Source organism: Lampris incognitus, chromosome 13 (genome assembly GCF_029633865.1).
Source record: "Lampris incognitus isolate fLamInc1 chromosome 13, fLamInc1.hap2, whole genome shotgun sequence".
In the NCBI taxonomy this organism is placed as follows: Eukaryota; Metazoa; Chordata; class Actinopteri; order Lampriformes; family Lampridae; genus Lampris; species Lampris incognitus.
In genome coordinates, this window is record NC_079223.1 from 52,203,221 (window position 1) to 52,216,564 (window position 13,344).

The 13,344-nt window shown below is 44.2% G+C and overlaps 1 protein-coding gene across 1 annotated transcript in view; it reads right to left on the reverse strand.

Moving 5' to 3' along the window:
• The window catches only part of slc2a15a (solute carrier family 2 member 15a), a 92,090-nt gene that overhangs the window by 5,203 nt on the left and 73,543 nt on the right, over nucleotides 1-13,344 (reverse strand). The window contains exons 9-11 of the mRNA XM_056291514.1: nucleotides 13,258-13,344; nucleotides 13,040-13,115; nucleotides 7,000-7,127 (exon numbers count right to left, since the gene is read on the reverse strand). The exon at nucleotides 13,258-13,344 is cut by the window's right edge and continues 15 nt beyond it. Coding sequence (XP_056147489.1) covers nucleotides 7,000-7,127; nucleotides 13,040-13,115; nucleotides 13,258-13,344 — 291 coding nt within the window. The remainder of the gene's footprint in view (nucleotides 1-6,999; nucleotides 7,128-13,039; nucleotides 13,116-13,257) is intronic.

Consider the following 13,344-nt stretch of genomic DNA (forward strand, 5'->3'; position numbering starts at 1 on the left):
AATGAATTCACATCTCTAAATTTAAACTTTCAAACTTTTACCCTGAAGTAGATGACAAATGTGACCAATGTGCGCAATCCCCAGCTGACCTGATACACATGATCTGGTCATGCCCTAAACTGACAAGTTTCTGGTCCTCCTTTTTTGAAATAACTTCTAAAGTCCGTGGAGTAGAGGGCCTACCTGGTGTAGGGTTAGCTATTTTTGGAGTGCCAGACTTAGTTGAAAACTTCACATCAATGCAGCGAAACATTATCGCTTTCAGTTCTCTTCTTGATCGCAGAAGGATACTACTTTGGAAGACCCCTCCACTCCCTTCGTCATCATCCCTGATAGAGGACATGATGATGTTCCTTCAACTAGAAAAAAATAAATTTGCCATTTGCAGATCAGCCCAGGAATTACTCTACCTGATAGCCCTTCTTACCTTGTTTTGACCATCTATCAGTACTTCCCTATGATTAAGACCACTTGTATTATTTGTATTATATGTCTTCATTTTGGATGCTGTGTATTAGTGCAGACTACTATGTTACTATACTACTATACTTATGGCATATAAAAGTTTCTTTCCGCAGGGTGTTATTCAAATTAACGCTTAACACTGTCAATAAAACCAACCATGTTGTATACACTGTACTGCACATGTTGTATATACTGTACTGTACATGTTGTATATACTGTACTGTACATGTTGTACATACTGTACTGTACATTGTATGTATACTGGTAGGCTCTGTCATGTACATCTACCTCAGGCATGTATGTCAGTAAGCTGCTAACATGTATTCCAGCAGCTCTGATATATTCTCTGCACCATTGCACCTTATCACCTCTTATTTCACCTATTTCAGTCCTTGTGTACATATGTGAAGATTGTTGTGTTGTAGTGTTGTTATTCTATATTAAGTACTCTGAGAGAGCCACAAAACCAGAGTCACATTCCATGTACGTGCAAACCTACATGGCCAATAAACATGATTCTGATTCTGATATATTTTCCTCCAATATCTAAAATGTATGACGTCATAAAGCATGGCTTATGTAGACAGAGATGACATTTGTCTATGGCGCTCTACTTCATGTTCCTGCACGTGGTACTTATGAGACGATTGAATGCGTCTTGTTGATGTAAAGCTCTAACCTTTTTTATTTGTATTTTTTAGTTTTTAATTTATCTTAACTTTGACTTATCTTAATGTTTATTTATTTATTTATTTTACATTGGCAGTGGGTAAGGGTTCGGTGGGTGGGTGGGGGGACTGAGCTGTGCAAATTACCAAAATATTGAGGGACAATCATTTACATTTACATGGTATTTGTATGTTTTTTGTACACCCAATGTTTCTTCCCATAAAATATTATTGAGAAAAAAAAAGCTCAACTATTAAAGCTCGATATCTTATCCATTTGAAACGTGATGACATTGTAACCCGGCCACTGAGGATGCACAAGCCAGTGCATTCTTAATGCTGGTCCCAAACCCGGATAAATGGGGAGGGTTGTGTCAGGATGGATATCCAGCAAAAAATCTTTGCCAAATGAAATATGCGGCTCATAAATCAGATTTCTATACGGGATTGGTTGAGGTCCAGGTTACCAACGACTGCCACTGGTACTGTTGGCCAGCAGGGTGCTGGTGGAAACTACGCTACTGTTGGGCAAAGAAAATGGAGAGGGGTAAGGCATGTCCAGAGACAGCGGGAGAGGAAGGAAGGGTAAAAGCATGGAGGTGGGAGTCAGAACTTTGAATGTTGGCGCTGTGACTGGTAAAGGGACAGAGGTGGCTGATATGATGGGGAGAAGGAAGGTAGATATACTGTGTGTGCAAGAGACCAGGTGGAAGGGGAGTATAGAGAAGTATAGAGAAGGCAAGAAGGAGTTACATTGTGTGTTTATGGATTTAGAGAAAGCATACGACAGGGTGCCGAGAGAGGAGGCGTGGTATTGTATGAGGAAGTCAGGAGTTGCAGAGAAGTATGTAGGAGTGGTGCAGGATATGTATGAGGGAGGTGTGACAGTGGTGAGGTGTGCGGTTAGAATGACAGATGGGTTCAAGGTGGAGGTGGGATTACATCAAGGATCGGCTCTGAGCCCTTTCTTGTTGCAATGGTGATGGACAGGTTGACGGACAAGATCAGGCAGGAGTCTCCATGGATGATAATGTTCATGGATGACATTGTGATCGGTAGCGAGAGTAGGGTGTAGGTTGAGGAGAGCCTGGAGAGGTGGAGGTATGCACTGGAGAGAAGACGAACGAGAGGGAGGACAGTGGAATGGTGAGGATGCAAGGAGTGGAGGTGACGAAGGCGTATGAGTTTAAATACTTGGGGTCAACTGTCCAAAGTAACGGGGAGTGCAGTAGAGAGGTGAAGAAGAGAGTACAGTCAGGGTGGAGTGGGTGGAGAAGAGTGTCAAGAGTGATTTGTGACAGAAGGGTACCAGCAGCAAGAGTTAAAGGGAAGGTTTACAAGATGGTTGTGAGACCAGCTATGTTATATGGTTTGGAGACAGTGGCACTGATGAAAAGACAGGAGGAGGAGCTGGAGGTGGAAGAGATGAAGATGATAAGATTTTCATTGGGAGTGATGAAGAAGGACAGGATTAGGAACGAGTCTATTAGAGGGACAGCTGAGGTTGGACAGTTTGGAGACAAAACAAGAGGCAAGTTTGAGATGGTTTGGACATGTGTGGAGGAGAGATGCTGGGTATATTGGGAGAAGGATGCTGAATATGGAGCTGCCAGGGAAGAGGAGAAGAGGAAGGCCAAAGAGGAGGCTTATGGATGTGGTGAGGGAGGACATGCAGGTGGTTGGTGTGACAGAGGAAGATGCAGAGGGCAGGAAGAGATGGAAATGGATGATCCGCTGTGGCGCTCCCTAACGGGAGCAGCTGAAAGTAGTAGTAGTAGTAGTAATAGTAGAAACTCTATGACAATGTGGCATTTCTGTTGGACAGACCATCAGTATTCCAGCAGAACAGTCTTGTGATATAGTTGGATATAGGAGGCAGACAGTAATAGACCTGTTGACAATGATTTTCTGGGACTACAAACAAGATGTAACAGCTATTGTGGCTGGTGTGCCATCAGCTCAGCAGAAAACAGTTCCCACCCTTGTATAAGTTGATTCTCAGACCAAAACTAGCAGTCTAATGTAATGTAAATTCCTTGGCATTCATATCAGCAATAAACATCAAATTGGACATCAACACCAACTCTATCATCCAAAAGGCTCAACAACGAAACAGCTATTGGTCCAATTTTCCACCGCCATCATCCAAACCATCATCACACCTTCCTTTACAGTCTGGCAGGGAACCATTGACATCATCACCAAAACCAAGCTCCAACGGATCGTGAAAAAAGGCTTGCAAAATCATACCGTCTGACCCCCCCCCCTCCCCCGGACTCCCTCTTTACCACCTGCAAAGCCAAAATCATCAACAAACCCTTCCACCCAGTCAACTACCTCTTTAAACTCATGCCATCAGGAAGACACTACAGGTCAATCTGCAAAAAAACCCAAAACAACCGTTTCAGAGACCGTTTTTTTCCCCACTTCGATAAGAGCTCTCAACTCCATCCCCTCCTAAACATGAGCCATGATACCCCTTAATGACTATGCTATTGTTGCTATGTGTATCCCAAGTATTTATTTATTGCATGTATTTATGTTGGGAAGTTGGGTATGTTAACACGGAGCTACTATGAATTACCGTAAACAAATACCACCGACCTGGTTGTGTGGCAATAAAGTTTCTTGAATCTTGAATCTTGAATATATTACAAACTACATGGATGAGCCAAAACATTATGACCACTCACAGGTGAACTGAATAATGATCATCGCCAAAAAAGGACACATGTCAAGGTCTGGGTAGATTAGATGGTAAGTGAACAATCAGTTCTCATAGTCAACGTGTTGGATGCAGGAGAAATGGGCAGGAGAAAAGACCTGAGTAGCTTTGACAAGGACCAAATTGTTATGGCTGGATGACTGGGTCAGGGTATCTCTGAAACTGCAAGGCTTGTGGGGTGCTCCCAGTCAGCAGTGGTGAGAATCTAACAACAGTGGTCCGAGGAGGGACAAACAAAAACTGGCGACAGGGCTCATGGATGCGTGAAGCCAATGAAGGCTATCCTGTCTGTTCCAAATTGACCGAAGGTCTACTGTGGCACAAGTCCAGAACATTTTGATGATGGTTATGGGAGGAATGTTTCACAACATAGTGCATCACACCCTGCTGCATATTAGGCTGCATAACCGCAGATGGGTCAGAGTGCCCATGATGATGTCCACTGTCGCAAGTGCCTACAATGGGCACGTGAGCATATAAACTGGACCTTGGAACAGCGGAAGAAAGTTGCCTGGTCTGACGAGTCGCTTTTTTTTTTAGATTATATGGATGGCAGTGTATATGTGTGCCATTTACCTGGGGAGGTGTTGGGACCAGGATGCACTGTGGGAAGATGACAAGCCAGTGGAGGGAGTGTGATGCTCTGGGCAATATTCTGCAGGGGCGCCCTGGGTCCGGCCATTCATGTGGACATAATTTCGACATGTGCCACCTACCTAAACATTGTTGCAGACCCAGCACACCCCTTCATGGTCATGGTGTATTCCCTGATAGCAGTGGCCTCTTTCAGCAGGATAATGCATCCTACTGCACTGCACTCATTATTCGGGAATGGTTTGAGGAACATGATGAAGTGTTCAAGGTGTTGCCCTGGCCTCCAAATTCTCCAGATCTGAATCCAATTGAGCATCTGTGGGATGTGCTGGATCAACAAGTCTGATCCATGCCAGCTCCACCTTGCAACTTACAGGATTTAAAGGATCTGCTGCTAATGTTTTGGTGCCAGATACCTCAGGACACCTTCAGGGGCCTTGTACTCCATGCCCTGGCAGGTCAGCGCTGTTTTGGCAGCACATGGAGGACCAACAGCATATTATGCAGGTGGTCACAATGTTCTGGCTCTTTAGTGTATATTAAATTATATGGGAACACCTACTACTACTACTACTACTACTACTACTACTACTACTACTACTACTACTACTACTACTACTTTCCGCTGTTTCCATTAGGGGGCGCCACAGTGGGTCATCCGTTTCCATCTCTTCCTGTCCTCTGCATCTTCCTCTGTCACACCAGCCCCCTGCATGTCCTCCCTCACCACACCCATAAACCTCCTCTTTGGCCTTCCTCTTCTCCTCTTCCCTGGCAGCTCCATATTCAGCATCCTTCTCCCAGTATACCCAGCATCTCTCCTCCCACATGTCCAAACCATCTCAATCTTGCCTCTCTTGTTTTGTCTCCAAACCGTCCAACCTGAGCTGTCCCTCTAATATACTCGTTCCTAATCCTGTCCTTCTTCGTCACTCCCAATGAAAATCTTAGCACCTTCACCTCTGCCACATCCAGCTCCACCTCCTGTCTTTTCATCAGTGCCACTGTCTCCAAACCATACAACATAGCTGGTCTCACTACCATCTTGTAAACCTTGCTGTACAGTGATATTGATTGTCATGGCGACATCAGCATCAGGTTTCAATCTTTTTTCTTGCTGGAGTTGTTTCCAATATGTATGTGTTTGCTGCTGCACCAGTGTTCAACCTACCCATTCAAACCATTACAACAGTGGTACACAGAGACTGGAGAGTGTTTCCAGCAATGGTAAAAATGATTGGTAGAGTTTTGGGACCTGACACCATGATCCAGACAGATAACGCAGATTACAGTTTGTTGGGTTGTTTATATCAGAGATTAGGAAGCATATGTGGGTTGTTTACATCAGATATTAGGAAGCATATGTGGCTTGTTTCTATCAGATATTAGGAAGCATAGTTGGGTTGATTATATCAGAGGTTAGGAAGCATATGTGGGTTGATTATATCAGAGATTAGGAAGCATATTTGGTTTGTTTATATCAGAGGTTAGGAAGCATATGTGGGTTGTTTATAACAGAGATTAGGAAGCGTATTTGGGTTGTTTATATCAGATATTAGGAAGCATATTTGGGTTGTTTATATCAGAGATTAGGAAGCATATTTGGGTTGTTTATATCAGAGATTAGGAAGCATATTTGGGTTGTTCATATCAGAGATTAGGAATCATATGTGAGATGTTTATATCAGAGATTAGGAAGCATATGCGTGTTGTTTATATCAGAGATTAGGAAGCATATGTGGGTTCTTTATATCAGAGACTAGGAAGCATATGTGGGTTGTATTTATCTGAGATTAGGAAGTTTATGTGGGTTGTTTATATCAGAGATTAGGACATTTATGTGGGCTGTTTATATCAGAGATTAGGAATCATATGTGAGATGTTTATATCAGAGATTAGGAAGCATATGTGGGTTGTTTATATAAGAGATTAAGAAGCATATTTGGGTTGTTTATATCAGAGATTAGGAAGCAAAGGTGGGTTGTTTATATCAGAGATTAGGAAACATATGTGGGTTGTATTTATCTGAGATTAGGAAATTTATGTGGGTTGTTTATATCAGAGATTAGGAAGCATATTTGGGTTGTTTATATCAGAGATTAGGAAACATATGTGGGTTGTTTATATCAGAGATTAGGAAGCATATGTGGGTTGTTTATATCAGTTATTAGGAAGCATATTTGGGTTGTATATATCTGAGATTAGGAAGCATATGTGGGTTGTTTATATCAGTTATTAGGAAGCATATTTGGGTTGTATATATCTGAGATTAGGAAGCATATGTGCGTTGTTTATATCGGATATTAGGAAGCATATGTGGGTTGTTTATATCAGAGATTAGGAAGCATATGTGGGTTATTTATATGAGAGATTAGGAAGCATATGTGGGTTGTTTATATCAGGTATTAGGAAGCATATGTGGCTTGTTTATATCAGAGATTAGGAAGCACATTTTGGTTGGGTGCACAGCATCTCACACTGGCTGGTTAAACAATATCTCATGGTAATTCTCACAGTAGCAGAGATATTTTTTCTTCTTCTTTTTACCTGGAGAAATGGGAAGACGAAACCCACGGTGAAGTTGGACATCCAGTTGAGTGATCCGCCAACAGTGTAAGCTGCTGACCGGTGGGACTGTTTAAACAGCTCAGCAGTCATCAGGAAGGGAACGCCGGCTGGACAAAACACAAATGGTAAAATTACACTCTTCATATACGCCTCCAAATGTAACTATACTGTCTGGTTTGCAAGTTCCTCTGATAATTTTCTGACTGAAGTTAATTTTGACCCTCGTAAAAAAAGTATATTGTTCAAAGTATATTTAAAGCAGCACTACTGATATTATTCCTTCCTTCCTTCCTTCCTTCGTTCGTTCGTTCGTTCGTTCGTTCGTTCGTTCGTTCGTTCGTTCGTTCGTTCGTTCGTTCGTTCGTTCGTTCGTTCGTTCGTTCGTTCGTTCGTTCGTTCCTTCCTTCCTTCCTTCCTTCCTTGCTTCCTTCTTCCTTCCTTCATTCATTCAGCATCAGTTGCTTCACTGAGGTCTGGTCATGGGGGCAGCAAGCTAAGTAGGGCATTCCAGACATCCCTTTCCCAAGCAACGCCCTCCAGCTCCTCCTGGGGGATTCCAAGGCGTTCCCGGGCCAGATTGGACATGTAGTCCCTCCAGCGAGTTCTGGGTCTGCCCCCAGGTCTCCTCCCAGTTGGCCGTGCCCAGTAAACTTCCAAAGGAAGGCGACTAGGGGGCATCCTAATCAGATGCCCGAACCACCTCAACTGGCTCCTTTTGACGCAAAGGAGCAGCGGCTCTACTCCAAGCTCCCTCCGGATGTCCGAGCTCCTCACCCTATCTCTAAGGCTGAGCCCAGACACCCTACGCAGGAAACTCATTTCAGCCGCTTGTATCTATGATTTCACCCTTTCGGTCACTACCCAAAGCTCATGACCATATGAGAGGGTTGGAACGAAGACTGACTGGTAAATTGGTCTTCCGGCTCAGCTCCTTCTTCATCTCAATAGTCCAGTACAAGGTCCGCATTACTGCTGATGCTGCACCAATCTGCCTGTCAATCTCCCGCTCCATCATACCCTCACTCGTGAACAGGACCCCGATATACTTGAACTCCTTCACTTGAGGCAACAACTCATCCCCAACCCGGAGGGAGCAATCCACCAATTTCCGGTAGAGAACCATGGCCTCAGACTTGGATGTGCTGACTCTCATCCCGGCCATTTCACACTCAGCTGCAAACCGCCCCAGTGCTTACTGGAGGTCGCATTCCGCTAAGAGCAGAGTTGCAATTTTGAGGTTCCCAAAATGGACACACTCCTCACCTTGGCTTCGACTTGAGATCCTGTCCATGAATACCACAAACAGAAACGGAGACAAGGGACAACCTTGGCGGAGTCCAACACCTACTGAAAACGTGTTTGACTTTGTGCTGAGAATGCGGACACAGCTCTCACTTTGGTTATACAAGGACTGGATGGCTTGTAGCAACTGCCCTGTTACCCCATACTACCGCAGTACCCCCCACAGAGATCCCTGGCGTACACGGTTGTAAGCTTTCTCCAAGTCATTGTTATTATTACTATTGATGTTTAATAATATTAATTGTAGGTACTATTTGGATTTTGGCACCATCAACTATTCCAAAGACAACCAAGTGTTTTTTCCGCTTCATGGCATGGCAACAGGACATGTGCACATACTTTACAAGCTGTAGTGTAGTGTATGGAGATACACATGAAAGCAAATGTTTTTATTTGCAGTAATATGTATTTTATGTTTGACTTCTGACCCTCGATGTCTATTGGTTGTGTATGTTGTATAAATGTACACGCGCCACTCTGGTGTGCGCCCTTGGCAGAAGACAGAGCAAGAGGGTCACTCATGTGTTTCCTGGCTGCTTAACGCAGTCGTGTTGTAATGTTACTACGGTCTAGCAAATAAAAGAGGAAGACCAAGATACACCTTGATCGTTGTATAATTACGTTATCCTGTAGATACACGACACAGCTTGACAGACTATTGCAGAAAGACAAGGTGAAGAACAATATCTCCACTTACATGTGTGCCGTAATGCAATCCCTATATTTCCTGCACTCTTAAAAACGTCATAATGTTATGAAAATCCCTGAACGTTTACTACAAACAAATCCATTAGAATCATCAAGAACCGTCTCTAATTTAATAGTCCTCCTGTTAAATAAAAATGTATGATGCTACAGGCAAATTACAGACATATTTTCTATTTTAAGGTTAATCACATGAACTCTATGATTTCAGTTGTACTTTTACATATAAATTCTGTAAGAAAAAATACAGAAAGTTGACTGTAAAATAAAATGTTACAGCTAAATAAAAACAGTAATAAGACACATTTTCTGTCAGTTTGTCAAGACTGGTTTGGCGGATTAGTGGACTCGCAGTCACCATGAACTCCTCCCATACCACAAGCCCGACACCTCATTACTATCATAAGCCCTAAACCTCATTACTATCATAAGGCTTAAACCTCATTACTATCATAAGGCCTACACCTCATTACTATCATAAGGCTTAAACCTCATTACTATCATAAGGCTTAAACCTCATTACTATCATAAGGCCTACACCTCATTACTATCATAAGGCTTAAACCTCATTACTATCATAAGGCCTACACCTCATTACTATCATAAGATCTGCTCCTCAAAACTATCATAAGGCCTACACCTCATTACTATCATAAGATCTGCTCCTCAAAACTATCATAAGGCCTACACTTCATTACTATCATAAGATCTGCTCCTCATTACTATCATAAGGCTTACACCTCATTACTATCATAAGATCTGCTCCTCATTACTATCATAAGGCCTACACCTCATTACTATCATAAGGCCTACACCTCATTACTATCATAATGCTTAAACCTCATTACTATCATAAGCCATAAACCTCATTACTATCATAAGGCCTACACCTCATTACTATCATAAGGCCTACACCTCATTACTATCATAAGGCTTAAACCTCATTACTATCATAAGCCATAAACCTCATTACTATCATAAGGCCTACACCTCATTACTATCATAAGGCCTACACCTCATTACTATCATAAGGCTTAAACCTCATTACTATCATAAGCCATAAACCTCATTACTATCATAAGGCCTACACCTCATTACTATCATAAGGCCTACACCTCATTACTATCATAAGGCTTACACCTCATTACTATCATAAGATCTGCTCCTCATTACTATCATAAGGCCTACACCTCATTACTATCATAAGGCCTACACCTCATTACTATCATAAGGCTTAAACCTCATTACTATCATAAGCCATAAACCTCATTACTATCATAAGGCCTACACCTCATTACTATCATAAGGCTTAAACCTCATTACTATCATAAGCCATAAACCTCATTACTATCATAAGGCCTACACCTCATTACTATCATAAGATCTGCTCCTCAAAACTATCATAAGGCCTACACTTCATTACTATCATAAGATCTGCTCCTCAAAACTATCATAAGGCCTACACTTCATTACTATCATAAGATCTGCTCCTCATTACTATCATAAGATCTGCTCCTCATTACTATCATAAGGCTTACACCTCATTCCTATCATATGATTTACACGTTTTTATTATCATAAGGCCTACACCTCATTACTATCATAAGGCCTACACCTCATTACTATCATAAGCCCTACACCTCATTACTATCATATGATCTACATCTCATTACTATCATAAGCCCTAAACCTCATTATCATCATAAGGCCTACACTTCATTACTATCATAAGATCTGCTCCTCATTACTATCATAAGGCTTACACCTCATTCCTATCATATGTTATGATAGGAATGATAACAGAGATTCGGGTGAGTCATGACATACGGGTGAGTCATGAGATTTGGGTGAGTCATGACATACGGGTGAGTCATGAGATTCGGGTGAGTCATGACATACGGGTGAGTCATGACATACGGGTGAGTCATGAGATTCGGGTGAGTCATGACATACGGGTGAGTGATGAGATTCGGGTGAGTCATGACATACGGGTGAGTCATGAGATTCGGGTGAGTCATGACATACGGGTGAGTCATGAGATTCGGGTGAGTCATGACATACAGGTGAGTCATGAGATTTGGGTGAGTCATGACATACGGGTGAGTCATGAGATTTGGGGGAGTCATGACATACGGGTGAGTCATGAGATTTGGGTGAGTCATGACATACGGGTGAGTCATGAGATTTGGGTGAGTCATGACATACGGGTGAGTCATGAGATTCGGGTGAGTCATGACATACGGGTGAGTCATGAGATTCGGGTGAGTCATGACATACGGGTGAGTCATGAGATTCGGGTGAGTCATGACATACAGGTGAGTCATGAGATTTGGGTGAGTCATGACATACGGGTGAGTCATGAGATTTGGGTGAGTCATGACATACGGGTGAGTCATGACATACGGGTGAGTCATGACATACGGGTGAGTCATGAGATTTGGGTGAGTCATGACATACGGGTGAGTCATGACATACGGGTGAGTCATGAGATACGGGTGAGTCATGACATACGGGTGAGTCATGAGATTCGGGTGAGTCATGACATACGGGTGAGTCATGAGATTCGGGTGAGTCATGACATACGGGTGAGTCATGAGATTCGGGTGAGTCATGACATACGGGTGAGTCATGAGATTTGGGTGAGTCATGACATACGGGTGAGTCATGAGATTTGGGTGAGTCATGACATACGGGTGAGTCATGAGATTTGGGTGAGTCATGACATACGGGTGAGTCATGAGATTTGGGTGAGTCATGACATACGGGTGAGTCATGAGATTTGGGTGAGTCATGACATACGGGTGAGTCATGACATACGGGTGAGTCATGAGATTTGGGTGAGTCATGACATACGGGTGAGTCATGAGATTCGGGTGAGTCATGAGATTCGGGTGAGTCATGACATACGGGTGAGTCATGACATACGGGTGAGTCATGAGATTTGGGTGAGTCATGACATACGGGTGAGTCATGAGATTTGGGTGAGTCATGACATACGGGTGAGTCATGAGATTCGGGTGAGTCATGACATACGGGTGAGTGCGTTTGCTTAAATATCGTGTACTAACTGAAACTGTGTTCAGCAAACAAGTTCATTAGTTAACATCAGACAGATTAATTGTTTTTCCTCCCCTTTTTCTCCCTTATTGTACCCAGCCAACTACCCCCACTCTCCCGAGCCGTCCCGGTCTCTGCTGCTCCCCCTCTGCTGATCCGGGGAGGGCTGCAGACTACCACATGCCTCCTCCTCCCATACATGTGGAGTCACCAGCCACTTCTTTTCACCTGACAGTGAGGAGTTTCACCAGGGGGACGTAGCACGTGGGAGGATCACGCTATTCCCCCCAGTTCCCCCTCCCCCCTAAACAGGTTCCCCAGCAGACCAGAGGAGGCGCTAGTGCAGCGACCAGGACACATACCCACATCCGGCTTCCCACCCGCAGACACGGCCGATTGTGTCTGTAGCGACGCCCGACCAAGCCGGAGGTAACACAGGGATTTGAACCGGCGATCCCCGTGTTGGTAGGCAACGGAATAGACCGCCACGGCTCCAAGACGTGTGATTGGCTGTATGTTAATAAGCATTTGATGGCTTCATAAGGATTAAAAGAAGGATCGGCTGAGAGAAGCTGTATAAAATGCAGAACAACAAAAGTCAAAAGTGATGTTAGAAAATATTAGTGTTTCAATTTCAGCTGGACTTGAGGTGGTGGGACAGGCCTGGTGGGACAGGGGACAGGCCTGGTGGGACAGGGCTGGTGGGACAGGGGACAGGCCTGGTGGGACAGGGTTGGTGGGACAGGCCTGGTGGGACAGGGGACAGGCCTGGTGGGACAGGGCTGGTGGGACAGGGGACAGGCCTGGTGGGACAGGGTTGGTGGGACAGGCCTGGTGGGACAGGGGACAGGCCTGGTGGGACAGGGCTGGTGGGACAGGGGACAGGCCTGGTGGGACAGGATTGGTGGGACAGGGCTGGTGGGACAGGGGACAGGCCTGGAACAGAGCCACTCACCTGGACCGATGCAGAAGCCAGCGATGATGCCGACCACGCAGCCCACACTGACGTAGCGCATAAATGATAAGTGAGCCTGCAGGGAGGACAGCTGACAATCAGATCCAGTACAACACAATATAGTACAGCTGGGGGGGCATGCACACACACACACACACACACACACACACACACACACACACACGGACAGACACACACACACACACACACGAATGCACCTGCAAAATGAGTGCTAGTGTGATGCCAGCACAGCAGACGCCCATGATGGCGAAGCCCCCGATGATGAGGGGCCTCCTGCCCAGCTT